This window comes from Neoarius graeffei, chromosome 20, assembly GCF_027579695.1.
Source record: "Neoarius graeffei isolate fNeoGra1 chromosome 20, fNeoGra1.pri, whole genome shotgun sequence".
NCBI classification, from domain to species: Eukaryota; Metazoa; Chordata; class Actinopteri; order Siluriformes; family Ariidae; genus Neoarius; species Neoarius graeffei.
Window position 1 is genome coordinate 64,138,660 of NC_083588.1, and position 27,873 is coordinate 64,166,532.

General features: G+C 41.8%; 1 protein-coding gene across 5 annotated transcripts; it reads right to left on the reverse strand.

The window, feature by feature from the left end:
- Positions 1 to 437: 437 nt before the first annotated feature.
- On the reverse strand, positions 438 to 27,802 carry slc25a39 (solute carrier family 25 member 39). 5 transcript variants are annotated; one of them, XM_060902221.1, is made up of 13 exons: positions 27,601 to 27,799; positions 27,242 to 27,438; positions 16,441 to 16,546; positions 16,154 to 16,213; positions 15,548 to 15,586; positions 14,349 to 14,458; positions 14,185 to 14,252; positions 13,515 to 13,639; positions 9,541 to 9,714; positions 9,325 to 9,434; positions 4,152 to 4,233; positions 3,948 to 4,028; positions 438 to 2,656 (listed from the first exon to the last, which is right to left on the reverse strand). In XM_060902221.1, the coding sequence occupies exons 3-13, from the start codon at positions 16,535 to 16,537 to the stop codon at positions 2,544 to 2,546; spliced, it is 1,059 nt and encodes a 352-aa protein (XP_060758204.1). In that variant the 5' UTR covers positions 16,538 to 16,546; positions 27,242 to 27,438; positions 27,601 to 27,799; the 3' UTR covers positions 438 to 2,543. The 5 variants fall into 5 exon arrangements, with proteins under 5 accessions (XP_060758204.1, XP_060758207.1, XP_060758208.1 ...); XM_060902224.1 differs by lacking the exon at positions 15,548 to 15,586 and having other exon boundaries at positions 27,601 to 27,802; XM_060902225.1 differs by lacking the exon at positions 9,541 to 9,714 and having other exon boundaries at positions 27,601 to 27,802.
- Positions 27,803 to 27,873: the final 71 nt, after the last annotated feature.

The window sequence follows — 27,873 nt, forward strand, 5'->3', positions numbered from 1 at the left end:
CACAGTAATTTACTTGCCCAGTTGTGGGTTTGGCAATCCCATTTGGACATGAACATTTGCATAAAATAGCAGAATAAGTCTGTTGGACTATGAAATTGGAAGCAGTTTAAACTGAAGCGTGATTTGTATTCAAGATGGAGCCATGAGTGTTTTTATGTCTGACATTCCTTCGTGCATGTTTATAGATAACAGGACGTCAGAAAACACATTAACAAGTCTGTCTGAGACACAAAATGACTCCACAAAGCCGACTTATGAGACGCTACAATGAGACGATTTACAAATGTAGTCCACTCGGTACTAAAGACAATCGAAGCTTAAAAAAGAAGAGACAGGAAATAAAGGAAAAAACCACCCCCAAGACTCAAATATTATCATGGTGCATCATTTTCACAGTCACCATAATTAAAGAAGGCTTTTAAAAGGCACAGCAAAAGTGAAAAGCTGAAGGACTGTATTAATACTTGATTGCACAATACATCATGATATTCAGTGGACAATATTTTTATCATGGACAGTTCAGGTCCTGATTGCTTTTTGGATAAGCAGCTTTTTTTTTTTTTTGCATTTGTACTCCTGTTAAAAGGCAGCATTCATTAGTGCTCATTATATCATGAGTACTTTATTCTAAATGTCCAAAATTAAAAGCACCTTCACTTGTGTTGCTCTGAGGAAAAAAAGCAAGCCCTAGGGCTTCATGAAGTATTGAATGTTATGGTGGAAACAAATATCACACAAATAAATTGAAATCTTAATTATGTACTAATTTTGAAGTTATCTTCAAAGACATTAAGGTTTAAAAAAAAACACACCTGTCATTGTATTTACGGAAGACAGCAGAATGCTTAAGTTGAGGCTCAGACTTGCTTTATTTGCTTTCTAAATGCACATTATGGGATAAAGTCTTTCTCCTTCTCAGATATACACAGCTTAAATAAAAGTGGATGAAATAATCATGTGGCTAGGACACACTCTTCACATGTTTATTTAATAATATTAACCCTGTGAGCGTATTTATTTTTCTGCATACACTTAAGTAAAATACATTTCAGTGATTTTAGTTAGTGTCATCAGATAACTTATGCTAGTTCCAGCTAGCTAGTATTATATTATAATTACCTAATAACAGACAATACAATAAAGCATTTTTTTTTCTCCCAAGAGGATAAAACATTTAACAAAACACAAAATAACATCACTGTATTTGAAAAGGCTGCTAGTGTTTCAAAGCAGTTCATAGTACAACTGCATCTTCCTTCAAAGCCACCAAGTTTTAATGTTCGCAGAAACAGACCGGCTTTTTAGTCAGATTTAATCAAGAGTGCAATGATGGCCGGTTGATATTTTGTCTTGTTTTTATTTCCTTGGAAAGGAAAATGTTATTTGCTTTTATCATACATTTCAATAAAGGGTTAATTGTTTCATCTGCTGCTAGGATGCATAAAAATAATCAGAAAATCCATTGTGTGAATAAGCTAAAACAACCCTGTGTTTTAATTTTTTGTTCAATTTCTTGCTCATTTAAGGGCACTTTGACCGCATCGTCATCATCAGCTCAAGTAAAGCCACAGTTTCAGACAGATCCAGATCAATTTACTAGCTCTTTAAAAAGACTTTCTATGATCTGCTTTCTTTCTTTTTTTAACACTTTTTTTCTAGCAATGTTTCAGTGCTCAGAAAAAAAAGACTTCTCAGAACAACAGGGTTAGAACAGTACTATCTTGGATTTATGTTTTGAAAGACCTAAATTTGTTGCCCAAAGAAGTTTCTGAACTCACTCATTTCCAGGTTGGGAAAGGAGTGCCTTCAAACTCAGACATGCACAAGGACACAGGATGAAGGACAAGACGACCTTAGTGTAGACATCTAGGACGGAAATCACCCAGAAGTCAGTGCGATCAGACAAAGCTGAGTGGATGGAGGCTGATTAGGACAAATTAGAGACAAGTGTGCTTTTCTCAAATCAGATGTAACATTCTTAAATGATCCAGCTGTGCACTACTAAATCATTAAGGGGAATAGATGAGGGCACACTGAGCACACAACCACATTTCAATTATTCTTCATTCACATTTTTCCATAAACCTGGTGCAATGCTGATTAATCTCTGGTGTAGTTACAGGGTATGAACACTAGAGGGCAGTGTATGAACACTACTCGTATCACATGCTGTTTCAGACTTGATGGGACACACATGACATATATGAAGACCATATGGAACCAGGAAACATTTCACAGCCCAGATTAGGTCTTCTGCTGTCTAATATTCCCTCAAAGCACCCATACATACAGATAAATGTGGGGAAAGCAGTTTTCCCAGCATGCTTTGGTGCAGTTGTGATGTGCTGCAGTCTTACTGCAACGCATCCCATCCCATCCCAGCTCAGGGAAATTAATAAATAACGCGTGCACAGCGTTACTGAATTGAACTGAACCCTGCTCAGAACCTGTAGCGATAACAGGATGCATGCCAAGGCCGAGCGAAAGGCAGGTCAGTTCGGGTGAAAATGATCATGCAGCTCCACAGTGATGGTCCACACGTCTCAGCCACCTCGCTGCTCCTCATTGTGCTTGCGGAAGAAAGCTTTCCCGAACTCATATGTGCTGATCATGATGGCGCACGCTGGAGCCACTTTGATGACTCGTGGCAGGAAACCTGAAAGGGAAAGAACTCAGCTAACATATGTTGAGGAATAAACGACTTGCTGTTATAGGAAAATAATGACGTTATGATGGAAAGTTGATTATTTTCCTATAATGACACATTCTCAAATGGTTTATTCCTCTTACACTCCAGCAATTTTCCAACGATTGCAATTTGTATTTGTTAAAGAACTACAAATCATACTGCACATTCATTTAGAGTTATGTTTAAATGGAGCTATAAACAGTCGCTCCCTCACCAGCCTCTCTTTTCCCCCCTCTCTTTTTAAATTAATAAAACAAAAATACGCTGATTGTCATGTTACTGAGAAACTGCAAAGCATAAACTCCTGTCTTGATGTCAGAAAAGCTTCGGTAAAAGTTACAGCTTTACCTCTGACTGTTACAAAGTGCTGGCACTGGAGACTCCTTCTGTAAATGTTCATTCCATAAAACTTCACCATATCAGGGATGACGCATTTTTTTTTGAGCTGTTGCGATAGAAACGATAATGTATTTGATTTGCAGCTGCACTATAGTCAGAGCTTCTGTTATAGAAAAGTAATCAACACCTTCTGAGACAAATCAGAATTCGACAACAGAGCTGACTACACTTGGACTAATAAACTCCCCGGCCACTTTAATAGGAACTTCTTGTTGATTCTAAGATCGCTGTTCTTGGCTGCAGGAGTGGAACCCAATGTGTTCTTCTGCTGATGCATGCTGAGATGCTTTTCTGCTCACCACAGTTGTAAAGAGTGATTATATGAGTTATAATATCCTTCCTGGCACACACACAAAAAAAGCTGGAATTAATCTGTCCATTTCCGTCTGACCCTCTCTTAACAACAAGGTGTTTGTTTCCACCCACAGAACTGTCACTCACTCACCTCACTCACTCACTCACTCACTCACTCACTCACTCACTCACTCACTCACTCACTCACTCGATGATGTTTTTTTTGTTTTCTGCACCATTCTGTGTAACTCTAGAGACTGTTGTGTGTGAAAACCCCAGGAGATCAGCAGCTTCTGAAATACTCAAACCAGTCCATCTGGCTCAAACCAACACCCATACCACAGTGACAGAAAGTCACACTGAGATCACAGTTTTTCCCGTTCTGATGTTTGAACATTGTGAACATTAACTGAAGCTCCTGATTTGTATCTGTGGGATTTGATGCATCGTGCTGCTGTCGAGGGATCGGCTGATTAGAGAACTGCAGAAAGCAGCAGGTGGACGGGTGTTCCTAACAAAGTGGCCTGTGAGTGTACAGTATATAACCCACATTTCTAGAACTTACCTGCAAACAGGCCTCGGTAGCCGGTTTCAGTCCAGATGCTCTTCATTATGAGCCATGTGGAAGAAGGCTTCTTTGAAGGAGCTGCAAAACAATGCACAAAAAGAACATTATTAAACATCACAGAATAAACAAGACTCGTTGTCTAATTCTTTAAATTCTTGTCTAAATTCAGCTTGGATCAATTGCAATTTTTCCTCATCATACCTCCAAGAATCTCCATTTCTCCCAGCTCGATCTGCCTGCGTGTTTTCACCACGTCAAACGGCAGCGTCGTGATCGCAGCGATCTGCAGGTCACAGGTACGTTAGGTACACCCTGCACTCTATACTGTACAGTTATAGAAAAATAATCAGCAAATGACGTGCTGTGATGACGCGCCGTATATTTCTAACACCACAACGATTTGTCCTGAAGATGATGGAAAACATAGTTGGAGGTTTGTATCTGTGTTACACAGCGCCCACAATGGAGACTCCTTCCATAAAACGTTAAAAAAAAAAAAACATCTCCTGATAGAAAACTTCACCACGTCATCCGTTCATTAATTTATTAATGGAGCATCTGACGTACAAGTCCCTGTGAATGAAGCGAACGACTGAAATATTTTCAACACAAAAAGATAAACTTCATATATTTGCACTGCTGTGTAATGTTTTTATATTATATGGACACATTCACAAAAAATAATTTTTTATTACCTCCGCCAAGGAGGTTATGTTTTCGGTAGTGTTGGTTGGTTTGTTTGTCTGTTAGCAACATTACGGAAAAAGTTATGAACGGATTGCTCTGAAATTTTTTCCAGAGGTGTGACTGAGCACAAGTAACAATCCATTAAATTTTGGTGGTGATCCGGATCACCTTCTGGAGCCCGGATTTTTTTTAAAGGATTCTTGGCGGAGGTCTGCGCTCTCCGAGTGCTTTTCTATTTTTTTTTTTTTAAAACCCCGCAAGTTAATCAAAAGGATTTTAATTTTGAACCGGTTTGCCATTTTGACAACACAGGTCTAGTCAGCGGGAAAACACTGGGAGTGATGTCATTGGAGTGAAATATCGGGAAATATTATACATACAGGACACTTTTTCGATGAAATTAAAAATGTGTTCTATTCCCTTCTAGCAGGTTTCATTCATTTGGTTTGATAGCATGCAATATTGTTAGCATATCGCTTATCCTACGTGCATTACATCACTCTACCCAATGGAGAATGAGCGTTGAATATGGTTGTCAAGACAACAGGTCACATATCGGAGATGTAAAACTTCCGCACTAGCGAGCGACTGGGACAATTTGTAAACAAACATGGCCGCCAAGTTTGCTTTGTTAAATACAGAAGATTTTGAGAGAATTTTGAAAGAGAAAGACGTGTTGAACACCCGACAGGAATGTGTATGTGTACTATTATTATTATTAATACTGGCTGGCTTTTTTTTGTGGTCTATCAGATATATTCCATTCAGCTCCTCGCCTTCGACTCGTTCAGTATCATGCTCGCTGAATGGAATATATCTGATAGACCACGAAAAAAGCCAGCCAATATTATTTAAATATATATCACTCAGTTCCGTGATGCATTTCGTATGAAAAATGTGAGTTTTTCAAGACGAGATGATAAACTTCATGTCTTCAAGCCAACGTGTGATTTTCTTTTTATTATATCGACAGATTCACAAACAAAAAGTCCCCAAATTTATCAAAAACTCCTCATTGATTTCCTGACGAGTGACAGATTTATGTCCCGGTTTTGGTTCTCCATGTCCCAGATGGAGCTTGTATGAAAAATACAAGTGGCGTATTTCCCAGTAAAACCCTGGTGTCCAAATAATATATACACTGTTTAAACCTGTTCACGCCATCCTAGAAAATTAATCAAACCCTTCAGTCCAATCAGAATCAAGAATTAAATACATACATGTCAACCTTTGGTCAATCAAACCTGTATAACCAACCTCCAAAATCCGTATAAGATGCAAATTAAAATAATTTACCTAAAATTTGAATGATAATTAACAATGATATATCCAAGTTACTTTTTATTCAGTATTAATAACAATAAACGTTCAGAATGAATACAAAGCTCCAATGTTCGACAAAAACACAAAGTATCACTCTAATGTTCTGAATTGTACTCCATGACAGCATTTTTAGCGCTCTGCACCAATACCTCACGAGGCTGCATGTCACAGCAAGTGTCTGTGTTGATCTTGCCGGAGTGCCCATTCAGAATCTTTTCAGTCGCTAGTGAAAGTCGCTCAGGTGGAAATACGCGTTTCAAACAAAATGTTACTTCCCGGTTGGCGGAATTCTCGCAATGCGGTGTGCGCATGATCAAAAGTGGAACGAAGTCTCACTACCACAAGATAACTCGCGATTTCATAAGACTCTTTACTGGCTGTCAGTGCTTTCTGTGGTGTACAGTACGTTTGTAAATGTTATGCGCTCTTTTATCATCATGGGAATTGATTATAGCTCTAAATAAATATTGAAGTTTTTTTTTTTTTTTTTTAAGATATTTTTTTGGGCTTTTTTCACCTTTATTGGATAGGACAGTGTAGAGACAGGACAGGAAACGAGTGGGAGAGAGAGACGGGGAGGGATCGGGAAATGACCTCGGGTCGGAATCGAACCCGGGTCCCCGGATTTATGGTATGGCGCCTTAGCCACTTGAGCCATGACGCCCCAATATTGAAGTTTTTTTAAAGAATCCATATAACTTTATTTGTACGCCCGTATACTACGTCTATTGAATCAAATCCGTATAAAATACGGACATTCCGTATAGGTTGACATGTATGTAAATAGTCTCTGTGTATAATAAGATGATGTGTAGTGGTGCATTAACAGTAAATACGTCTAGCAAACTTCTTTTTGTATCAGTGTGTAAAAATCAGAACCTTATTTATGCCCTTGATTCCTTAGAGGACAAAGATCGAGGTTTGTTTGTCTCTCTCTGCAGTACAGTAACTCATTAACACAGTGAAGCCCTTTGTGTTCAGTAACGCTGCCCGGATCTGGTTACGGATTAAAGCAGATACGATAAGATATGGGTGCAGGGGTGCCAAAATATTCAGCAAATATGATTAATAAATATCTATAATTTCCCTGAGAGAGAGAGGAAGGTGTTGTATGATTTATCACTTTTATTATGATTTCAGACCGTGCATGAGTAGGAGTATGAGTGCATATTTTCTGGCACTGGTACTGAAATGAGTGAGTCCTCATCACTGGAGTTTTATGATTATTATGTTATTATGTATAAATAATATCTTTAATAATGGGTGCATAGAGCAGTATCAGTGAGAGGTCATTAAAAAGCGTGATCACGAACTGCACCTCGACTCGAAAGCAAAGTGTCATCGCTGATCAAAAGACGCCTGCGTGTGTCAGTGCTCGCCGAATTGAAGTGCTCGACAAAGCCTTACAAATTAGTTTCTCTGCACACTCGACGCACTACTAAAGGCTCACAAATACAACCCTGATTCCAGAAAAGTTGGGACAAAGTAGAAATTGTAAATAAAAATGGAATGCAATGATGTGGAAGTTTCAAAATTCCATATTTTATTCAGAATAGAACATAGATGACATATCAAATGTTTAAACTGAGAAAATGTATCATTTAAAGAGAAAAATTAGGTGATTTTAAATTTCATGACAACAACACATCTCAAAAAAGTTGGGACAAGGCCATGTTTCCCACTGTGAGACATCCCCTTTTCTCTTTACAACAGTCTGTAAACGTCTGGGGACTGAGGAGACAAGTTGCTCAAGTTTAGGGATAGGAATGTTAACCCATTCTTGTCTAATGTAGGATTCTAGTTGCTCAACTGTCTTAGGTCTTTTTTGTCGTATCTTCCGTTTTATGATGCGCCAAATGTTTTCTATGGGTGAAAGATCTGGACTGCAGGCTGGCCAGTTCAGTACCCGGACCCTTCTTCTACGCAGCCATGATGCTGTAATTGATGCAGTATGTGGTTTGGCATTGTCATGTTGGAAAATGCAAGGTCTTCCCTGAAAGAGACGTCATCTGGATGGGAGCATATGTTGCTCTAGAACCTGGATATACCTTTCAGCATTGATGGTGTCTTTCCAGATGTGTAAGCTGCCCATGCCACACGCACTAATGCAACCCCATACCATCAGAGATGCAGGCTTCTGAACTGAGCGCCAACAACAACTTGGGTCGTCCTTCTCCTCTTTAGTCCAAATGACACGGCGTCCCTGATTTCCATAAAGAACTTCAAATTTTGATTCGTCTGACCACAGAACAGTTTTCCACTTTGCCACAGTCCATTTTAAATGAGCCTTGGCCCAGAGAAGACGTCTGCGCCTCTGGATCATGTTTAGATACGGCTTCTTCTTTGAACTATAGAGTTTTAGCTGGCAACAGCGGATGGCACGGTGAATTGTGTTCACAGATAATGTTCTCTGGAAATATTCCTGAGCCCATTTTGTGATTTCCAATACAGAAGCATGCCTGTATGTGATGCAGTGCCGTCTAAGGGCCCGAAGATCACGGGCACCCCGTATGGTTTTCCGGCCTTGACCCTTACGCACAGAGATTCTTCCAGATTCTCTGAATCTTTTGATGATATTATGCACTGTAGATGATGATATGTTCAAACTCTGCAATTTTACACTGTCGAACTCCTTTCTGATATTGCTCCACTATTTGTGGGCGCAGAATTAGGGGGATTGGTGATCCTCTTCCCATCTTTACTTCTGAGAGCCGCTGCCACTCCAAGATGCTCTTTTTATACCCAGTCATGTTAATGACCTATTGCCAGTTGACCTAATGAGTTGCAATTTGGTCCTCCAGCTGTTCCTTTTTTGTACCTTTAACTTTTCCAGCCTCTTATTGCCCCTGTCCCAACTTTTTTGAGATGTGTTGCTGTCATGAAATTTCAAATGAGCCAATATTTGGCATGAAATTTCAAAATGTCTCACTTTCGACATTTGATATGTTGTTTATGTTCTATTGTGAATACAATATCAGTTTTTGAGATTTGTAAATTATTGCATTCCGTTTTTATTTACAATTTGTACTTTGTCCCAACTTTTTTGGAATCGGGGTAGTACATGTGTGAACTGCGTATACACGTTATACACGTGCGTTTGTTCTTGCATTCATTTTTACCGACCATGCTTGCTGATATGATTCTGCTCCGACTTGGATTGCTATGCTTAAATGTGAAATACGTCCAGATCGCGATTATTTCACGTCATCTGTTCATTAGTGGGACATCATATACTAGAATTATGTCACATAGTATCACCTGGTTGGTTGGTACTGGAGCATTTTTTGGAGTAATGAGGATTGAATTGGAACGATACCCAAATACTAGAATTGTTATTATTATGATGATTATTTTTTATACTCACAGCTCCAGAAATGGCTCCTGAAGCAAAGCTGATGGTGAAAGAAGCCTGAGGTGTTCTGTATCGCTCACACAGCTCTGCTTTTATCAGCTCATAGTTGAACCAGTACATGGCTGAAAGACAGACACACACTGTACATCAGTACTCTCTGGGACGTGTAGGATGGTAAGGTTTTGTGTGTGTGTGTTTGTGTGTGTGTGTGTGTGTGTGTACACTGACCAGAGAAGGGAACATCTCTAAGCACAGTGGGTCCCCACCCCCTCCACAGCGAGAGCACACCATTATGAGCCATGGCTGATCTGATACACACTCGCAACTCACTGTAGGACACACGCCGTGACTGCATCTTAGTGCGCACCAACTCCAACGGGGTGATCACTGTGACTGCACCCACTGCACCACACACACACACACACACACGTCAGAGAGGCATGCATGTGTATTGATTGCACTCTTCTCTCTGCAATAAATAATGCCCTCTCTGATGATAAAGCCCCTCCTAGAACTGCCACCTTATTGTGGTGGAGGGGTTTGTGTGCTTGAATGATCCTAGGAGCTATGTTGTCGGGGGCATTATGCCCCTGTTAGGGTTTCCCAAGGCAGACAGGTCCTAGGTGACAGGCCAGACCAAGAGCAGTTCACCAAAAAAAACCCCTATGGAGAAAAAATCCAGGACCGTGACGTCGCCCGGTAGGACGCAGCCGAGGCCCCACCCTGGAGCCAGGCCCGGGGTTGGGGCTCGTATGCGAGCGCTTGGTGGCCGGACCTTTGCCCATGGGGCCCGGCCGGGCTCAGCCCGAAGAGGCGACGTGGGCCCGACCTCCTGTGGGTTCACCACCCACAGAGGTAGCAGTAGGGGTTTGGTGCAGTGTGGATTGGGTGGCAGTCGAAGGCAGGGGCCTCGACGACCTGATCCCCGGACACAGCAGCTGGCTGTTGGGACATGGAATGTCACTTCGCTGGGGGGGAAGGAGCCTGAGCTTGTGCGGGAGGTTGAGAGGTACCGGCTAGAGATAGTCGGGCTCACCTCCACGCACAGCTTGGGCTCTGGAACCCAGCTCCTCGAGAGGGGCTGGACTTTCCACTTCTCTGGAGTTGCCCGTGGTGAGCGGCGGCGGGCTGGTGTGGGCTTCCTTATCGCTCCCCAGCTCAGCCGCCATGTGTTGGAGTTTACCCCAGTGAACGAGAGGGTCGCCTCTCTGCGCCTTCGGATTGGGGAGAGGGCTCTTGCTGTTGTTTGTGCCTACGGGCCAAATAGCAGTATAGAGTATCCGGCCTTCTTGGAGTCCCTGGGAGAGGTACTGAGGGGTGCTCAGACTGGGGACTCCATTGTGCTACTGGGGGACTTCAATGCTCACGTGGGCGATGACAGTGACACCTGGAGGGGCGTGGTTGGGAGGAACGGCCTCCCCGATCTGAACCCGAGTGGTGTTTTGTTATTGGACTTCTGTGCTAGTCACAGTTTGTCCATAACGAACACCATGTTCGAGCATAGGGGTGTCCATAAGTGCACGTGGCACCAGGACACCTTAGGTCGGAGGTCGATGATCGACTTTGTAGTCGTGTCATCTGATCTCCGACCCTATGTCTTGGACACTCGGGTGAAGAGAGGGGCTGAGTTGTCAACTGATCACCACCTGGTGGTGAGTTGGATCCGCTGGCGGAGGAGGAAGCTGGACAGACCTGGCAGGCCCAAACGTATGGTGAGGGTCTGCTGGGAACGTCTGGCCGAGCACTCTGTCGGGGAGGTCTTTAACTCCCACCTCCGGGAGAGCTTTTCCCAGCTTCCGAGGGAGGCGGGGGACATTGAGTCTGAGTGGACCATGTTCTCTACCTCCATTGTGGACGCAGCTGTTCGGAGCTGTGGCCGCAAGGTCTCCGGTGCCTGTCGTGGCGGCAATCCCCGAACCCGGTGGTGGACACCGGAAGTAAGGGATGCCGTCAAGCTGAAGAAGGAGTCCTATCAGGCCATGTTGACCTCCGGGACTCCTGAGGCAGCCGACGGGTATCGGCAGGCCAGGCGTGCTGCAGCTCGGGCAGTTGCAGAGGCAAAAACTCGGAACTGGGAGGAGTTCGGGGAGGCCATGGAGAAGGACTATCGGTCGGCCTCGAAGAAATTCTGGCAAACCGTCCGGCGCCTCAGGAGGGGGAAGCAGTACTCTGCCAACACTGTTTACAGTGCGGGTGGGGAGCTGTTGACCTCGACTGGGGACATTGTCGGGCGGTGGAAGGAATACTTTGAGGATCTCCTCAATCCCACCGTCATGTCTTCCACTGAGGAGACTGAGGCTGATGACTCAGAGGTGGACTCGTCCATTACCCAAGCTGAAGTCACTGAGGTGGTTTGCAAGCTCCTCGGTGGCAAGGCACCGGGGGTGGATGAGATCCGCCCTGAGTATCTCAAGTCTATGGATGTTGTGGGGCTGTCTTGGTTGACACGCCTCTGCAACATCGCGTGGCGGTCGGGGACAGTGCCTCTGGAGTGGCAGACTGGGGTGGTGGTCCCTCTTTTTAAGAAAGGGGACCGGAGAGTGTGCTCCAATTATAGGGGAATCACACTTCTCAGCCTCCCAGGGAAAGTTTACTCCAGGGTACTGGAGAGGAGAATTCGACCAATAGTCGAACCTCGGATCCAGGAGGAACAATGCGGTTTTCGTCCTGGTCGCGGAACACTGGACCAGCTCTATACCCTTCATAGGGTGCTCGAGGGTTCATGGGAGTTTGCCCAACCAGTCCACATGTGCTTTGTGGATCTGGAGAAGGCATTCGACCGTGTCCCCCGTGGTATTCTGTGGGGGGTGCTTCGGGAGTATGGGGTTCGGGGCTCTTTGCTAAGGGCTGTCCGGTCCCTGTACGAACGGAGCAGGAGTCTGGTTCGCATTGCCGGCAGTAAGTCAGACCTGTTCCCGGTGCATGTTGGACTCCGTCAGGGCTGCCCTTTGTCACCGGTTCTGTTCATAATTTTTATGGACAGAATTTCTAGGCGCAGCCAGGGGCCGGAAGGAATCCTGTTTGGGAACCACAGGATTTCATCTCTGCTTTTTGCGGATGATGTTGTCCTGTTGGCTTCTTCAAACCAGGACCTTCAGCATGCACTGGGGCGGTTTGCAGTCGAGTGTGAAGCGGCTGGGATGAGAATCAGCACCTCCAAGTCCGAGGCCATGGTTCTCGACCGGAAAAGGGTGGCTTGCCCTCTCCAGGTTGGTGGAGAAGTCCTGCCTCAAGTGGAGGAGTTTAAGTATCTCGGGATCTTGTTCACGAGTGAGGGAAGGATGGAGCGTGAGATCGACAGGTGGATCGGGGCAGCCTCCGCAGTGATGCGGTCGCTTTACCGGTCCGTCGTGGTGAAGAAGGAGCTGAGCCAAAAGGCGAAGCTCTCAATCTACCGGTCGATCTACGTTCCGACTCTCACCTATGGTCATGAGCTTTGGGTAATGACAGAAAGAACAAGATCGCGGATACAAGCGGCTGAAATGAGTTTCCTTCGCAGGGTGGCTGGGCGCTCCCTTAGAGATAGGGTGAGAAGCACAGTCACTCGGGAGGAGCTCGGAGTAGAGCCGCTGCTCCTCCACATCGAGAGGAACCAGCTGAGGTGGCTCGGGCATCTTTTTCGGATGCCTCCTGGACGCCTCCCTGGGGAGGTGTTCCAGGCATGTCCCCCCGGGAGGAGGCCCCGGGGAAGACCCAGGACACGCTGGAGGGACTATGTCTCTCGGCTGGCCTGGGAACGCCTCGGTGTTCTTCCCGAGGAGCTGGCCGAGGTGTCTGGGGAAAGGGAAGTTTGGGCTTCCATGCTTAGACTGCTGCCTCCGCGACCCGGTCCTGGATAAGCGGAAGAAGACGAGACGACGAGACGAGACTGATGATAAAGACCGACTCAGTAAAATAATTTGTATTTATTATAAAAGCGTTGAATCAACATCCACCACTAACGAGTCTCATCCTTCCCGCTACGAATTCATATGAAATACCTTTAAAACATACTTCAAAAAGGAAGGAAGCTATGAAAGAAAAACTTTTCAGCTATCTGACTATTGTTAGTTATGATGATATTTCCATATAAATCCTACAAGCATTAAACCATTCGTTCTTGAGACAACAGACGGATGGATGGACAAATCCGAGGCCTTCAAAACCTAGTGATGGTAAGGTCAGAAGCAAGAGAAAGAAACTAAATAAATAAACGGACTCACGTCTCGCCAGACTCCCAGCGATGATAGATATGTAGTTGCTGTGGTAACCGAGGCCGTAACACATTAAGTCCTTGAGCTGGTCATAGCAGGTGAAGTAGATGACTGTAGTAGGAACCGCCATCAGACTACACAACACACACATACGACCAACTCATTTTCTCGAGCAGATGCTCTCTAAGATGTTGTTTATCTAACATTTCTGGAAGGAGTCTCCAGTGTCAGCACTTTGTAACAGTCAGAGGTGAAGCTTTACTAAGATTTCCGACATCTTCAGGACAGAGGAGGAGTTTACACGTCTTCCTGGTTTCTTGATAAAATTAACAAGCTCGATGTTTTTGTCTTATTAACTGGTGAGGGAATGACTGTTTATAGCGGCTATAACACAAGACAGAACAGGAACAAACTCGTTTCTCAAATAATCCACAATGTTTAGGGTTACTATAAATGGATTTTAAAAAAAAAAGTGGTGTTCTTTAATAAAATGTGATACAAGAGGAATAAAATACTTCAGGATGTGCTGTTATTGGAAAATTATCACATGGTCATGGTGCAAACAGCGACTTTGCTTCATCACACCACCTCGTTGTTGATGACATTCGTCTAACAGCACAACAGTGTGTTTCATTCCTTACTGAAATATTGTCAGGTGTTTCCCTTCCTCATGACTCACAGTGTAGGAGGAAGGCCACTCCACAGAGAGCGCAGACCCTCAGAGCGAGTGATTTTCACAAATGCGTCCTTAAAATACAAAAAAAAAAATTGGGGGACATTGAATAAGCAAACACTTGATTAGAAAGGTAGGTGTGTGTGTGTGTGTGTGTGTGTGTGTCGTACCAGTGTCCCACTGAAGTGAGTAGGTGTTTTGTACCACGTGCTGCAGGCCGTCGTGTTCTGGCAGACATAGATGTGGCCCGTCAGTCCATGACAGTAGAGGAAACACTTCCCTGAATTTCAGAATGAAAGTGTGCCGTGTTAATTCAACAAATTATGAAAACACCAAAGGTCACGCAAAAAACATGCATGCTACGGATTCAAACGTTAATATGACATTCATCAGCCAGTTCAGCACAGAGAACGAGAGAAAAATTACACAGGAAACTACAGAAATCTACAATAAAATACAGTTTTGCAGGCCACGCCTCCTTTCTCGGGCCTGGCACAGAGGCCACACCTCCTTTGTTGAAAATTACAGAGAGGCCACACCTCCTTCACTGGAACTAACAGGCAAGAGGCCACGCCTGCTTTATTGAAAATCATAGAAGCCACGCCTCCTTCACTAGGATTGAAAGATTGTTTATCTGTCTACCGAGTTATTTTTAATAAATTTCATTTATTTATGAAAATATATGCTTGAAAATCTAAAATACCCTCATTTTCACTGATAAATGGATAAAATAAATAAAGATAAATTTGTTTTCAGTGTTCATGGTTCTGAAGCATGTTACTGTTTTTCCATTTTGGATCCGTTCAGTGTCCTTTCGTTTCTCGGGACCAGAGCAGATGCTCAGAAACAAGGGCAGCGACCCAAACGGAGATAAGAGGAGCTATAAATAAATCAGCAGTCACTGAGCAGCCGTGTCAGTAAATAAATCGTGCTGTGGAGAGAACCACGCTGAAATCGGTTCAAGTTTAAGGTTAAACCCTGAACTGCAGTGTGCTTAACCTCAGCGCGTTTTCATTTCCCTGCTGAATCACGGCCCACTTCTGAACAAACAAAACATTTATTTATCAAGAGTACAAACACTTCTAGGTCTCCAATTTTTGATGGGTCGAATTGTTTAGATTTTATTTAAAATGTTTGTGTTGCATTCTGTAACGGGGATAAACAGCTGAATAAATGAAATGCATTTCAGTTTGTATAAATAAACATTAATCCTGATGAGAGGAGAGGAGATGTGGTGCTTGTACACTTTTCAGATAAAACGTGTTCATCTTGTGTTGCATTTTTGTTCAGTGAACGTTAATGCTAATGCTAATGCGAGAGCTAGCAAGGTTAAAGACAGCAGGTGGGGAGTTGGGGCACGTTTACTTACACTTCCAGAGGAGAGATGTTCTCTTCCATGCTGGTAATGCTGAGAGAGAGAGAGAGAGAGAGAGAGAGAGAGAGAGAGAGAGAGAGAGAGCGTTGATGCAATAATAGCAAAAGCTAAAGCATTGGCGTATATTTAAAAATAAATAAAAAAAAAAAATCAGCATGTAGCCATGTTTATAGTTCACAGCTCAAGTTTATAATTCTGTAAGATTCATATTCGCTTCCATCAACCCGAGACGTCTGATACGCAGCCAAATGGCAGTCAGAGGTACGCAGACGTAGTTGTAGATTTTTACCAATTTCTTCAAGTCTGTTAAATTTCAAATGTGTTTATTATTTCGTTCTATCCAGCGTGTATTCTTGTCTCATACCCAGAATTCCTGGGATAGTCTCCGAATCCACCGTGTCCCCGACCCGGACAAAACATTTACGGAAAAATCTGTGTTGTTCCCTCCCTCCTCACTTCTCACTCCACTGCTCACGGACATTTCATCCCTTTAAGCAAGACATGGACATTGAACTGCTGTAATATAACCCTCATGCAGGCAGACAATCAAGAGCGCTCACACACACACAGGTTAGTTTTCAGGTCAGTACAGAATTGTACCTTTGTAAACCGGAGCCTGTTGGGACTGCAGTCTGATCTTCACCACATCTAAAGGCGTTACTGAGGGACAACAAAACACACAAAGACATCACTATGGCAACACACTCAAGATTACAGCTACACAAACACACAAGAGCCACAGCTGAACTCACACACACGGACACGGTTATAGAGAATGGAGAGCAGACAGACGAGATAAAAATCCCACGTTTTATCTGTTCTGTCAGAGAGAGAGAGGGTTTTTTTTCTGTAGTCGTGTTTTTTGGTGGTCGTTTTTCTTTCCTCACCGAAGAGGGTGGTCAGTAACGCTCCAGCACTGGACGCCACCATCTGCTGCACTGGAGTGATGGAGGGAGATGGAGCACCTGCAGGACCCTCAACCATCCTGTCCACCTGAGAGAGAGAGAGAGAGAGAGAGAGAGAGAGAGGATTCATGAGACATCAATATTCTAAACTCCAAAAATATTGGCACCCTACATTAACCTGAACAATAACAAATACATATCAAATCACATACACTTATTGATATTCTGAGCTTTTAGCATTTTAATTTTTTTAAACACTAGTGTCATATTTAACAGTTATTCCATGAAATCGAGTCGTACATGAGCTGACAGCTGACAAGGCGCGTAGCACCGAGTTGTCTGTAATCCATATATGATGAGATTGAGTGGAATAACTGTTTTATTCTATCCACATTCACTGAATTTTGAGAAAGAGTGTTTTTACTGTTATTTTTTGCAAATTCAATAAACAAAGAAATTTATACAAAAATCATTTCCGTTTAGAATGTAAACAAACCGGTGAAACGACAGGAGCAATTTGTGGAAAATGCGATAATTCTTGGGGGGGGGGGGGGGGGGGGGGGGAGATATGTTCTTACCATTAAATACTTTTATTCCATATTTTGTTGCTTTTTTGTATATTTTAGAGGTTTGTTTTCAAGTAGAGTTTTTATTTCATCCTCGGTTGGTTCAGCAACATGCGCCGCTATTTTGTTTTTCTCTACTCACGGTATATGAGCTGATATCCTAGTAGTAGAGTAGCCAATCAGAGTGCACGAGTTCTCATATCCAGTGAATGTGGACAGAATAATTTTCAGTTAATAAATCCTTGTTGAAAGAACAGCTTGTGGCGATGGAGGGATTTTACAAATGAATAGCCTCCCTAGAACTTTTTCACAAGCAACAACAGACCGGAGACGAACAGGACATTGTAAAAGTACTGCCAAACATTTCACCACACAGAGAAAATACTGGTCTCATTTTGAGAATGATTTCATTCCCTCTGCCAAAGAGGTTATATCTTCGGTGGGGTTTGTTTGTCGATTATCTTGAAGCAACACTGTGCAAAACCTACCAACCCGATTTCCATGAAACTTGGTGGAATGGTGTAGAATGGACCAAGGGAGATTTTGGAGCAGAGCCAACTCATAGGCCAGATCTAGAAATTTTCTTTCCCTTTTGAAAAAAGAAGGAATCCAAGGCACTCTTCATATCCAACTATATAAAAAAGCCTTTATTTTACATGGCTATTTCATACAGAAAACATGAGCTGAGCAGCAACCCTTTTGCCAAGTTGTGAGGAAGACTGCACTCAACAATGCTGTACATCTTAAAATCCAGTAGATGGTAGTAAAGTTCAATAGTGACAAAACATATCCAATGTAGAAACACGATAGCTCCATATAACAGAGTGACTTATAAAGTGTTTGCGGTTGCAGATCATAGAAGAGTCGACTTCCTTGGCAGAAGTCTGAGCTCTCCAAGTGACCATCTAATTACAATTTTGTTTCGTCCAAATGAGTGGAAGATTTGCATCACTGTGTTTCACGTTTATTTTACACTACTACTTTTAATTAATCTGTTGAAGTTGCCAGGATAGATTCACTGGTTTTTGGTATAATGTTAGCCTGGCAAGCCAGACTAAATGTGAATATTTAGCCTGGCCTCGATCCGTAGACATTTCCGAAGGGTGTGGGAGGAACAAACCGCTGTCTTTCAAACTGTCTCTGTGCGTATAGGCCAACGCTCTGACCAATCAGCGCAACAGTGACTGTGACGTAGTCAGAGTGACAGAAAGCAGTGGGGGAGGCCTTGAAATCAATAATTTTTCAAAATGCGTATTAATTAATAAACAGGTTCTAGATATTAAGAAGTTTGGAGATAATGACCACAAGTTTGGAGTCTGTACCACATACACTCATTTTTTTCCAAGTGTTTTTCAAGGGTTTGCTTAAACTGTTTTTGAGAGTTTTTATTTAGTGGTGTTTGGTGAAATAATTTCCCTTAAATTTAAAATAACGGGAAAATAAGAAACAATCAAAAAGTAATGTTTCAAAGCTGTTTATTAATTCTTCGTACTGCACAAACTAGCCCCGTCCTTTTGGCTACAAGTGGAGCCAGCTGGTAGATCAGACTTTTGCCATAGCCGGTCGGCAAAACAGCGAAAACGTCCTTCTTGAAAAGGAATGAGCGGAGAGCCTCTTCCTGCTCATGTTTCAACGAAAACTCCAAGGCTAATTCTTCTAAAACTGATTCCAAAGCGGAGTCAAACGCATGCTGTTCACTAGCCATAGCCATCTTTCCTGTTGCGCTTTCTCCAGCGTCACGCAGCTTTGTCGTCACTCCTGCAAAAGCCCGCCCAAAGAATCCAAACAAAAACCTTGCGTTGTGATTGGCGGGCATGATTTGATGCCCGGGGTGTTTTTGTTTATATGGTGCGAGGCTAGACCCACTCGCTAGGCAAAAATATTTTTGGCCGCTAGGCAGGTGGGTCTAGTTTACTAGGCTAGTTTAATGTGCAATTTTTAGAGAAGTCTGATTTGACACTTTATACCGTAACTCCTGAGGTGTGTTTTTGTGTAACCGAAAAGGGGGGGGGGGGGGGGGGGGGGGGTTTCACAGTGGGGAAAATAAATAAACCCGCCCCTCAGGCAAGTGACATTAGCATTAAAGCCAAAACCCACAACATTTTGTAAAATGCTACTAACGGAAACAGAAATGATCGATATGAGATATAACTCAATGGAAAATGAAGTCTCTGTCTTCATGTGTTAATTAATTCTCAAGTAAAAAGTCTCACTGCTTCATAAAGACACGGATAAAAGGAGATAAAAGCACAGAGCACTTTCTGTCCTGTTGTGTTATTGAACGTACTGCACTCCGGGAACACCCCAGACACTGATATGCTATCTGCAGCGCACACTGTGTGTCCACCCTCCTCCACCCAAACACACGCTAACCGTCTCTAAACAGGCTCTTACACATTCTATACACGAGACCAAGTCAATGCAACACAACACTCCTGAGAGTCATTTGGGCTAAACAGAGAGACAGGTTTTTTAATCCTGTGTAAAATATTGAGTTACTTCACGTTAAAGAATCTGAAGAAGTTCATCAAATCACCATGCAGTCTGATTCTCACACTCTTTAGCTCAAAGTTTTCTTAAACATTGGCCGGGAGGTGAGATTTGGGTTGTTAGGGATTAGGAGCAGGCGCTACTGACACTAGACTTCGACCTCATCATGGCGACTAATGCTACTACAAAGAAGAAGAAGAGAAGAAGAATTTATACTAAGTGCTTTAGTTACATGTGATTAAATAAAGGCAAACAAAAATTAAGAAGTGAGAAAAAAAATGTAAGCAAATATAACAAGAAACAGTAATAATGCTGAGATTAATAATATTCTGAGGGGAAAAAAAACCCTCAGAATATCCAAGACTAAAGTCATAAATTTACAAGAAAAAGACTCGGATATTCTCCGAGACACATAACGTGCTTCTGGCTGCAGTGCATTCTGGGAAATGTAGGTGAAGGGAAAACATACAGTATATATCCTGCATTTCCTAGAACTCCCGGCTCAGCTGTAATATGATGATGTTGCTCTAACCTTGTGAAGTGAAGTGATTTGGTTCCTTTACAAAAGAAAATCAGAACATCAAGGGTGTAGGAGCTCATCTGTCCTGCCATCAAAACAACCCTAACGACCAAAACATCAAACAGAACTGAAATGTGACGATGTGAGAGAGGACCAACCTCCACGACAAACTGCTTACAACAGGAACATCAACAAAGGACTACATTTTGTTCCCCGAGGGAAGATCGACCCAAAACATCCATCAGAACTGAATTCACATGATAAATGAGAGAGGAGATACAATTCTAGTCAGAAGAAAGTGTGTTAAAGTTGATCTAACAAATAATTTGTTAGCAAAAAAAATGGACAATACAACGCCCAAGTCTTGTGCAGAAGGTCGAGTTCTTTCAAATAAAACAATCAGAACTGAAACCCACTGAGAACTGAAGGAGGGAGGAGACACGATTTAACTGAAAATAAACACAGTTGTAAACAAATTGTTTACAACAAGAGAATCAACAAACAAATGACCAAGTTTTTTTTCCTCAAGGGTAGATCTAGCAAAAACATCGATCAGAACTGGAATTGGGTGAGAAATCAGAGAGGAGATACAATTCTAGTGAGAGACCTGGAAAATTCATTAATTTGGCCTAATTAGTAACTCGTTAGCAAAAAATCGGACAAAACAACAACCAAGTTTTGTGCGGAGTGATGAGTTCTTTCAAACAAAACAATCAGAACGGAAATCCGTGGAGAACTGACGGAGGAGATACGATTTAACTGAATTGTGGACGATGGACACCACACCATGGCAACAGATCATCTTCCGAGTTTTTATTTCTTGTAAATTTGACTTTAAATTTTAATCTTAGAGAAAGTGAGTTTTTTCTAACAAGACATATGACTTTAGAATCTTTGAGAATTTCAAATTCTGAGGTTTCCCCCCAGCTCTGTCATGTATTACTGTGACTCTTTGGGACAGAATCAAATTTCCTGTAAAAGAAAACAATGAAACCTGAACTTTAGCATGCATGCATATTTTTATATATATATATATATATATATATATATATATATATATATATATAAATTTATTTATTTATTTTTTTTTTTAAGGTGAGGTGTAGGATTTGTTTTCAGAGGCATACAGTAAGTTCAGCTGGTTCTGCAGAAAGTCAGTTTGTCACAACATACCACAAGAACAATATGATTTTATGCATCATTGCTCTACACACCACAACTGCCAGCATCAGACAAAAGTTTGGACACACCTCATCCCTCAGAGGTTTTCCTGTATTTGGACCATTTTCTACATTGTAGAACAATACTGAAGACAAAACTATTAAACTAGTGCGCTTTGCAGACTGTTGGCATTATCTTAACCAGCTTCATGAGGGAGTCACCTGGAATACTTTTCAATTAACAGGTGTGCATCGTCAAAAGGTCATTAGTTAATTAGTGGAAGAGTTTCTTACCTTCTTAATGCGTTTGAGATCCAACAGTAAATAATAAAAATTCTGTAAGTAAACAACCCTATTCCACACCACAACTGTAGTAATCCATATTATGTCAAGAACTGAATAACTAAGTAAAGAGAAATGACATCCATCATTACTTTAAGACACCAAGTGACTTAATTCATAAAAATAAAGAAAAAACATTGAATTAGAAGGCGTGTCCAAACCTTTGACTTGTAGTGTGCTTTAGAATCAGAACCTGTTTTCCTGGTGTGAATCTTGTTCATTCTTGTCCCCAAAATGCACTGCATAAGGTATGATGCCATACAATTTGGATGGATATATATATATATATATATATATATATATATATATATATATATATGCACAGTACTGTGCAAAAGTCTTGGCACCCTTGTTTTTGTTTGTTTATTTATTTAAACTCACAAACTTTGTTATAGATTTCTATTTTATGACTTCTATATTATTGAGTCACAACATTACAAAAACATTTCCGAGTCCAAATGTTCAGGGTGTTTTTCCAGCACAAAATTAAACATTACAGAAAAAAAAAGTTTGTAATCAGGGGTGCAGATAGGATTTTTGAACTGGGGGGGACTGAGCTGTCAGCAAATGATTCCATTTTGTGTGTGTAGATATATATATATATACATACATACACACACACACACACACACACACACACACACACATACTACTGTTCAAAAGTTTGGGGTCACTTTGAAATGTCCTTATTTTTGAAAGAAAAGCACTGTTCTTTTCAATGAAGATCACTTTAAACTAATCAGAAATCCACTCTATACATTGCTAATGTGGTAAATGACTATTCTAGCTGCAAATGTCTGGTTTTTGGTGCAATATCTCCATAGGTGTATAGAGGCCCATTTCCAGCAACTCTCACTCCAGTGTTCTAATGGTACAATGTGTTTGCTCATTGCCTCAGAAGGCTAATGGATGATTAGAAAACCCTTGTACAATCATGTTAGCACAGCTGAAAACAGTTGAGCTCTTTAGAGAAGCTATAAAACTGACCTTCCTTTGAGCAGATTGAGTTTCTGGAGCATCACATTTGTGGGGTCGATTAAATGCTTAAAATGGCCAGAAAAATGTCTTGACTATATTTTCTATTCATTTTACAACTTATGGTGGGAAATAAAAGTGTGACTTTTCATGGAAAACACAAAATTGTCTGGGTGACCCCAAACTTTTGAACGGTAGTGTGTATACATGTTATTTCACCTCCCTCACTGCCATCACCAGGAACTACCTGCAGGCCAGGACAATGAGAACATTTTAACATAGCCTATGGAAATCCAAAGTTTACACATTATCATCACGCACAGAAATTGCAAAACTAGTTTTAAAACCGCTAAGTTCCAACTGTTAACCATAGCGAGAGGCTGGGCTACGTGTGTGTGTGTAAAGTGTAAACCAGTGCATCCTGACTTTCTAACTATGCCTGTGTGTTGCGTGAGCGGCAGTCAGTCAACAACTCTTCGCAAAGTTTCCTTATGAAACAATATGCTCGCTGAAATTATGGCAGGGAACGCCAGATTAAACATTAAAACTGCCTTCTGAGCACTGTATCTACAGGCTACCACCGAAAGAAGGAGGCTACCAGAAAGGCATCTCTACTCCGTACGATTTTACTTTCACTACGACATTACTTTGAACAGACTATCAAAACATTGCAAGGTGATATGATAAAGTAAGGCACAGTTTACTTACAGTCTTTTTTTTTTTTTTTTTAAACGATGCAATCATTTTCTGCCTTTTGGCACCCTTCATCATGCCGTGTTGGGGTCCTGAACTAGGAGGCGCTGTCTCCGATATGCCTGTCAAACTTGTGGGTAACCATAGCAACTAAGCTCGAGCTCGCAACCTGTGCAGTCTGCGCAGTTGCAACTATGTATGTACTGCTGTGCACCTCAATAAACCGAATGGTAATTAGTCTTTTGATTTTTCCGTGAGGTTTGCCTTATGCAAAGAAAGACAGCATAGACGTTTTTTCCTCCCTATAAGTGGGGGGGACCGAACGAGGTGAATTTAAATCTGGGTGGGACGAATCCCCCCCGTCCCCCCCTCTATCTGCGCCCGTGTTTGTAATATATCTGAGCAGTATATTCCATAAGAGAGCACTTTTCAGATGAAAAAAGAAAACATAATGAAGGCTGCTGGGTTTTGGTGTAAAATGAAGAAGTGAGTGTGACAGTCAAAGTGTCCAGAAGAACTGTGGCTGGTTCTGTAAGATGCTCAGGAAAACCTACAGATCATTTCCGCATAAAACTGACCTCACTGCATCTGAGACTACTCTCTCTCTCTCTCATTCATATATACACATTTTTTTTAAAGCAAAGGGTCATCTCACACCAAATATCGACTTTTTCATTTATTATAGCTTACTGCTTATAGTATTTTTTAATTTTGAAACATTTCATTTAATTTTTTTAAGCCATTTTTGGTCTCCAGCATTTCTTTACAGGTGGCCTGTTCTAGAATTGCGGGTACATTTCAAGTGTTGACTCTGTGAGTCATTGTCAACTCTATTATCATTAAACAGGGCAATCCATTAACAGAACCGATAATAACAGAGTTGACATTTTTTCCACCATTTTGCGTCTTAACTCCACATGCGAACCTCAAACTAGCGACCACACGGCATGTATAAAAACAGAATTTTATGGATTTTAATCATATTATTCTTTTTTTTTTTTAAAGTGTGAGATTTTCACTCTGATATCACAATAACAGATTTGACGAATAATCTACTGTTGGTGTAAAATCCTCAATATTTTGTTCAAATTAATGACAGAAGAAACAGAACGCACCTCACTGCCTTTCTGAAGTTTCCTGCCAGAGGAAGTGACATCACCCGGTGCAGATGTCATGTGTATTATTAAAAAAGTCTTTGTGGATTTTATGCGGTTTTATAACAGAGTTGACAAGAACATTGGGACAGAAATATATATTTTTTTAATTACTGAAATTTCACATAATACAAAAAACAGACTTTCTATGCGATTGATTTTAATCACAATGAATAGAATAAGCCCCAAAAAACAAATTGTTAGACCGAATCACTTCCTGTTTATTGGAGTTGAAGACGGCCAATAATGGGGGGGGGGGGGGGGGGGGGGGGGGGGGGGGGGGAAGTCATTTAGTTAATGTTTTATGGATAAATTGGGTCTAAAATGTACATCAAGCATTGCTATTGGTGAAAGTTGGTCATAATTTGCATTATTGTTCAAAACTGATTCAATAAAGATTTCTTTTATGGAAAATAACAAAAGGTTTATCTCAGAGACACAAAACATAGCCCGAATTCTAGAATGACCCGCCTACCTAAGACTTTTGCACAGTACTGTACATCAGAGGCCAGTATTAGGCAGCATTGCCATCAAGCCCATCTTGCACCATTGCATATCTTTTGGATTTGAAAGACTCCCAAAACATCATGACGTTCCTCTATGATAAGAACACAAAGTATGGACAGAGCTGAATGTTTAACCTGCTGAGACACAGAACTGGACTGCAGTTGACTTTGGAGGACACTATGGGCGATGTCTTCACCACCAGAAGGTCTATCTGGATTCATGTCAAGTAGAGATAATAAGACAAGACCCCAATTCTTCATTAAGGATGTGGGTTTTTTTCCCTTGATTTAAAACCTAACCCTGTTTACACTTGCTTAAAATACAACTTGTGGACAGCCCTTAATACAAGTGTATTTAGTAAGACCACCAAGACGCATTCACTCAAACCACTTGCCGAGGCGATCTTGAACGCGTTTGACCACGTATCTTTTTGTAGTGTAAACTTTAATGCATCCTAACCTTCCCTGGCAAGGACCGAACAGGAAAGGGGACATAGGCAGTAAAGAAATCTGAACATGGACACCTTGGACACATATAAACACAGGTGTAAATGGTGATGTGTCTCGGCTTTCCATTTGTGATCCCATCACCCGAGATGCATTTTAAAACCAAGTGTAAACACAGCCAAAGTGGATATATAGTACTGTCCAAAAGTATTAGCCCCCCCTCCATTTTTTCCCATACAAACTTTGTTATAGATTTCTATTTTATGACTTCTATATTATGGAGTCAAAACATTACAAAAACATTTTAGAGTTCCAAACTTTCATGTTTTTCCCCCAGCACAAAATTAAATGTTACAGGAAAAAAAAAAGTGTTTATGTAGAAACATTTCATTTCGTGCTTTTTAAGCCATTTTTGGTCTACAGCATTTCTTGTGCTTAAAGGAACAGTCCACCGCACTTCCATAATGAAATATGCTCTTATCTGAATTGAGACGAGCTGCTCCGTACCTCTCTGAGCTTTGCGCGACCTCCCAGTCAGTCAGATGCGCTGTCACTCCTGTTAGCAATGTAGCTAGGCTCAGTATGGCCAATGGTATTTTTTGGGGGCTGTAGTTAGATGCGACCAAACTCTTCCACGTTTTTCCTGTTTACATAGGTTTATATGACCAGTGATATGAAACAAGTTCAGTTACACAAATTGAAACGTAGCGATTTTCTATGCTATGGAAAGTCCGCACTATAATGACAGGCGTACTAACACCTTCTGCGCGCTTCGACAGCGCATTGATACGGAGCTCAGATATCAATGCACTGCCGAAGCGCGCAGAAGGTGTTAGTACGCCTGTCATTATAGTGCGCACTTTCCATACCATAGAAAATCGCTACGTTTCAATTTGTGTAACTGAACTTGTTTCATGTCACTGCTCATATAAACCTATGTAAACAGGAAAAACGTGGAAGAGTTTGGTCGCATCTAACTACAGCCCCAAAAAATACCATTGGCCATACTGAGCCTAGCTACATTGCTAACAGGAGTGACAGCGCGTCTGACTGACTGGGAGGTCGCGCAAAGCTCGGAGAAGTACGGAGCAGCTAGTCTCAATTCAAATAAGAGCATATTTCATTATGGAAGTACGGTGGACTGTTCCTTTAAGACTTTTGCACACAGACTGTATTAATGAAGGGAATATGGAAGGAAGGAAGGAAGGAAGGAAGGAAGGAAGGACGTTGGCACTTGAAACACTCACTAAATGACCATTCATGAAGCTATATACAATTTTATGTTCTTCCTTGCTACACGACGTCCCATTTTGGTCATGTGAAAATGACTGAAAAATGCTACCACACCTTGTTTTATTCTTTAGATCTTCTTCATGTCAATTTGTGGTAGAGATCTCAAATATTGGCACAAAGCTAATCAAAGATTGATGGTGATGGAAAAAAAATAAAGATTGTTACCCTACAGGTGCAGTGGGGGGAATGAGATATATTATAATACCCTCGATATCAGTCTTTTCAACATTAATATCAGAATTTTGCACTCCTCCCAAGTCTAGGTCCTTATAGAAGATGCACAGGAACGCTGGAGAGGCTTTTAATGCTTCAGTCACACTGAGAACATGTCTGTCTTCCATCCTACAAAGTTTGGGAAAGCTAGGACGAATATATTTGAAGATATTAATGCCCAAATGTGGATGAACACAGAATGACACTAGTGTTTTAGCTGTATTGTGTGTATTCTTGGTTATTAGAGCTTGTGTGTGTGTGTGTGTGTGTAATTGGGCATTTAAGCAAAGACAGGTGGTAAACAAGCTGTACAGTGTTACAACAGCAACATATACAACACAATAACAGTGTTCCATTTACAACGAAAGTGCAGCAGATCCATGCCTGTAAATAATGAGAAGTGTGTTGCACAGCTTTCACTGACCTTTTCACAGCCACCCTGTTATGGTGATGATGGTCATGGCATTAATCCGCTCTCACATGGAGCTTTCTCAGGGTTTCAGATCTTCCTGTAGGTCCAGCTTTTAAAAGCTTCCAGTTCACACCATTTGGTTGCGTGTTGATGTTCCTGCCCCTCTGAAGGACACAGTGTACAGCAACAGCAGCAGCTCACTGCGCCCCCTACAGACCGGAACTGGAAGCAACAGTTTCTCACTGCAACATCCAGAACTCGTGTCAGAAATAACACAGTCTGTGTCATGCTGCTAGAGGAAATTAATCACTGATGCAAGGATGCAGATTTACCTTTAATACTCAAATTAAAGGTAAATCCACTTCTTTTACCTCAAGTTAAAGTTAACCAAAAGATTGCTGGTTCGATTTCCTGGACCAGCAGGGATGGCTGAAGTGCCCTTGAGCAAGGCACCGAACCCCTAACTGATCCCCAGGGTGCTCTGGGTATGTTGTACATCACTCTGGATAAGAACCTCTGCTAAACACCTGTAATGTAATGCAATGTAAGCTCATTATGTTCCTGAACAGCAAACCTGAAGTGTTTTAGTCCTCTTATACCACAGCAGCAAAAAGTTAACCATTAACAATAGTAATAACGCAAAT

Excerpts from the sequence above, each read along its gene's own strand:
- slc25a39 (XM_060902221.1), bottom strand. The coding sequence starts at position 16,537 with ATGGTTGAGGGTCCTGCAGGTGCTCCATCTCCCTCCATCACTCCAGTG. Across the intron at positions 9,435-9,540 it reads TAGAGATGTTCCCTTCTCTG|CCATGTACTGGTTCAACTAT; the intron begins GTCAGTGTACAC and ends TCTGTCTTTCAG. Across the intron at positions 2,657-3,947 it reads CTACCGAGGCCTGTTTGCAG|GTTTCCTGCCACGAGTCATC; the intron begins GTAAGTTCTAGA and ends TTTCCCTTTCAG.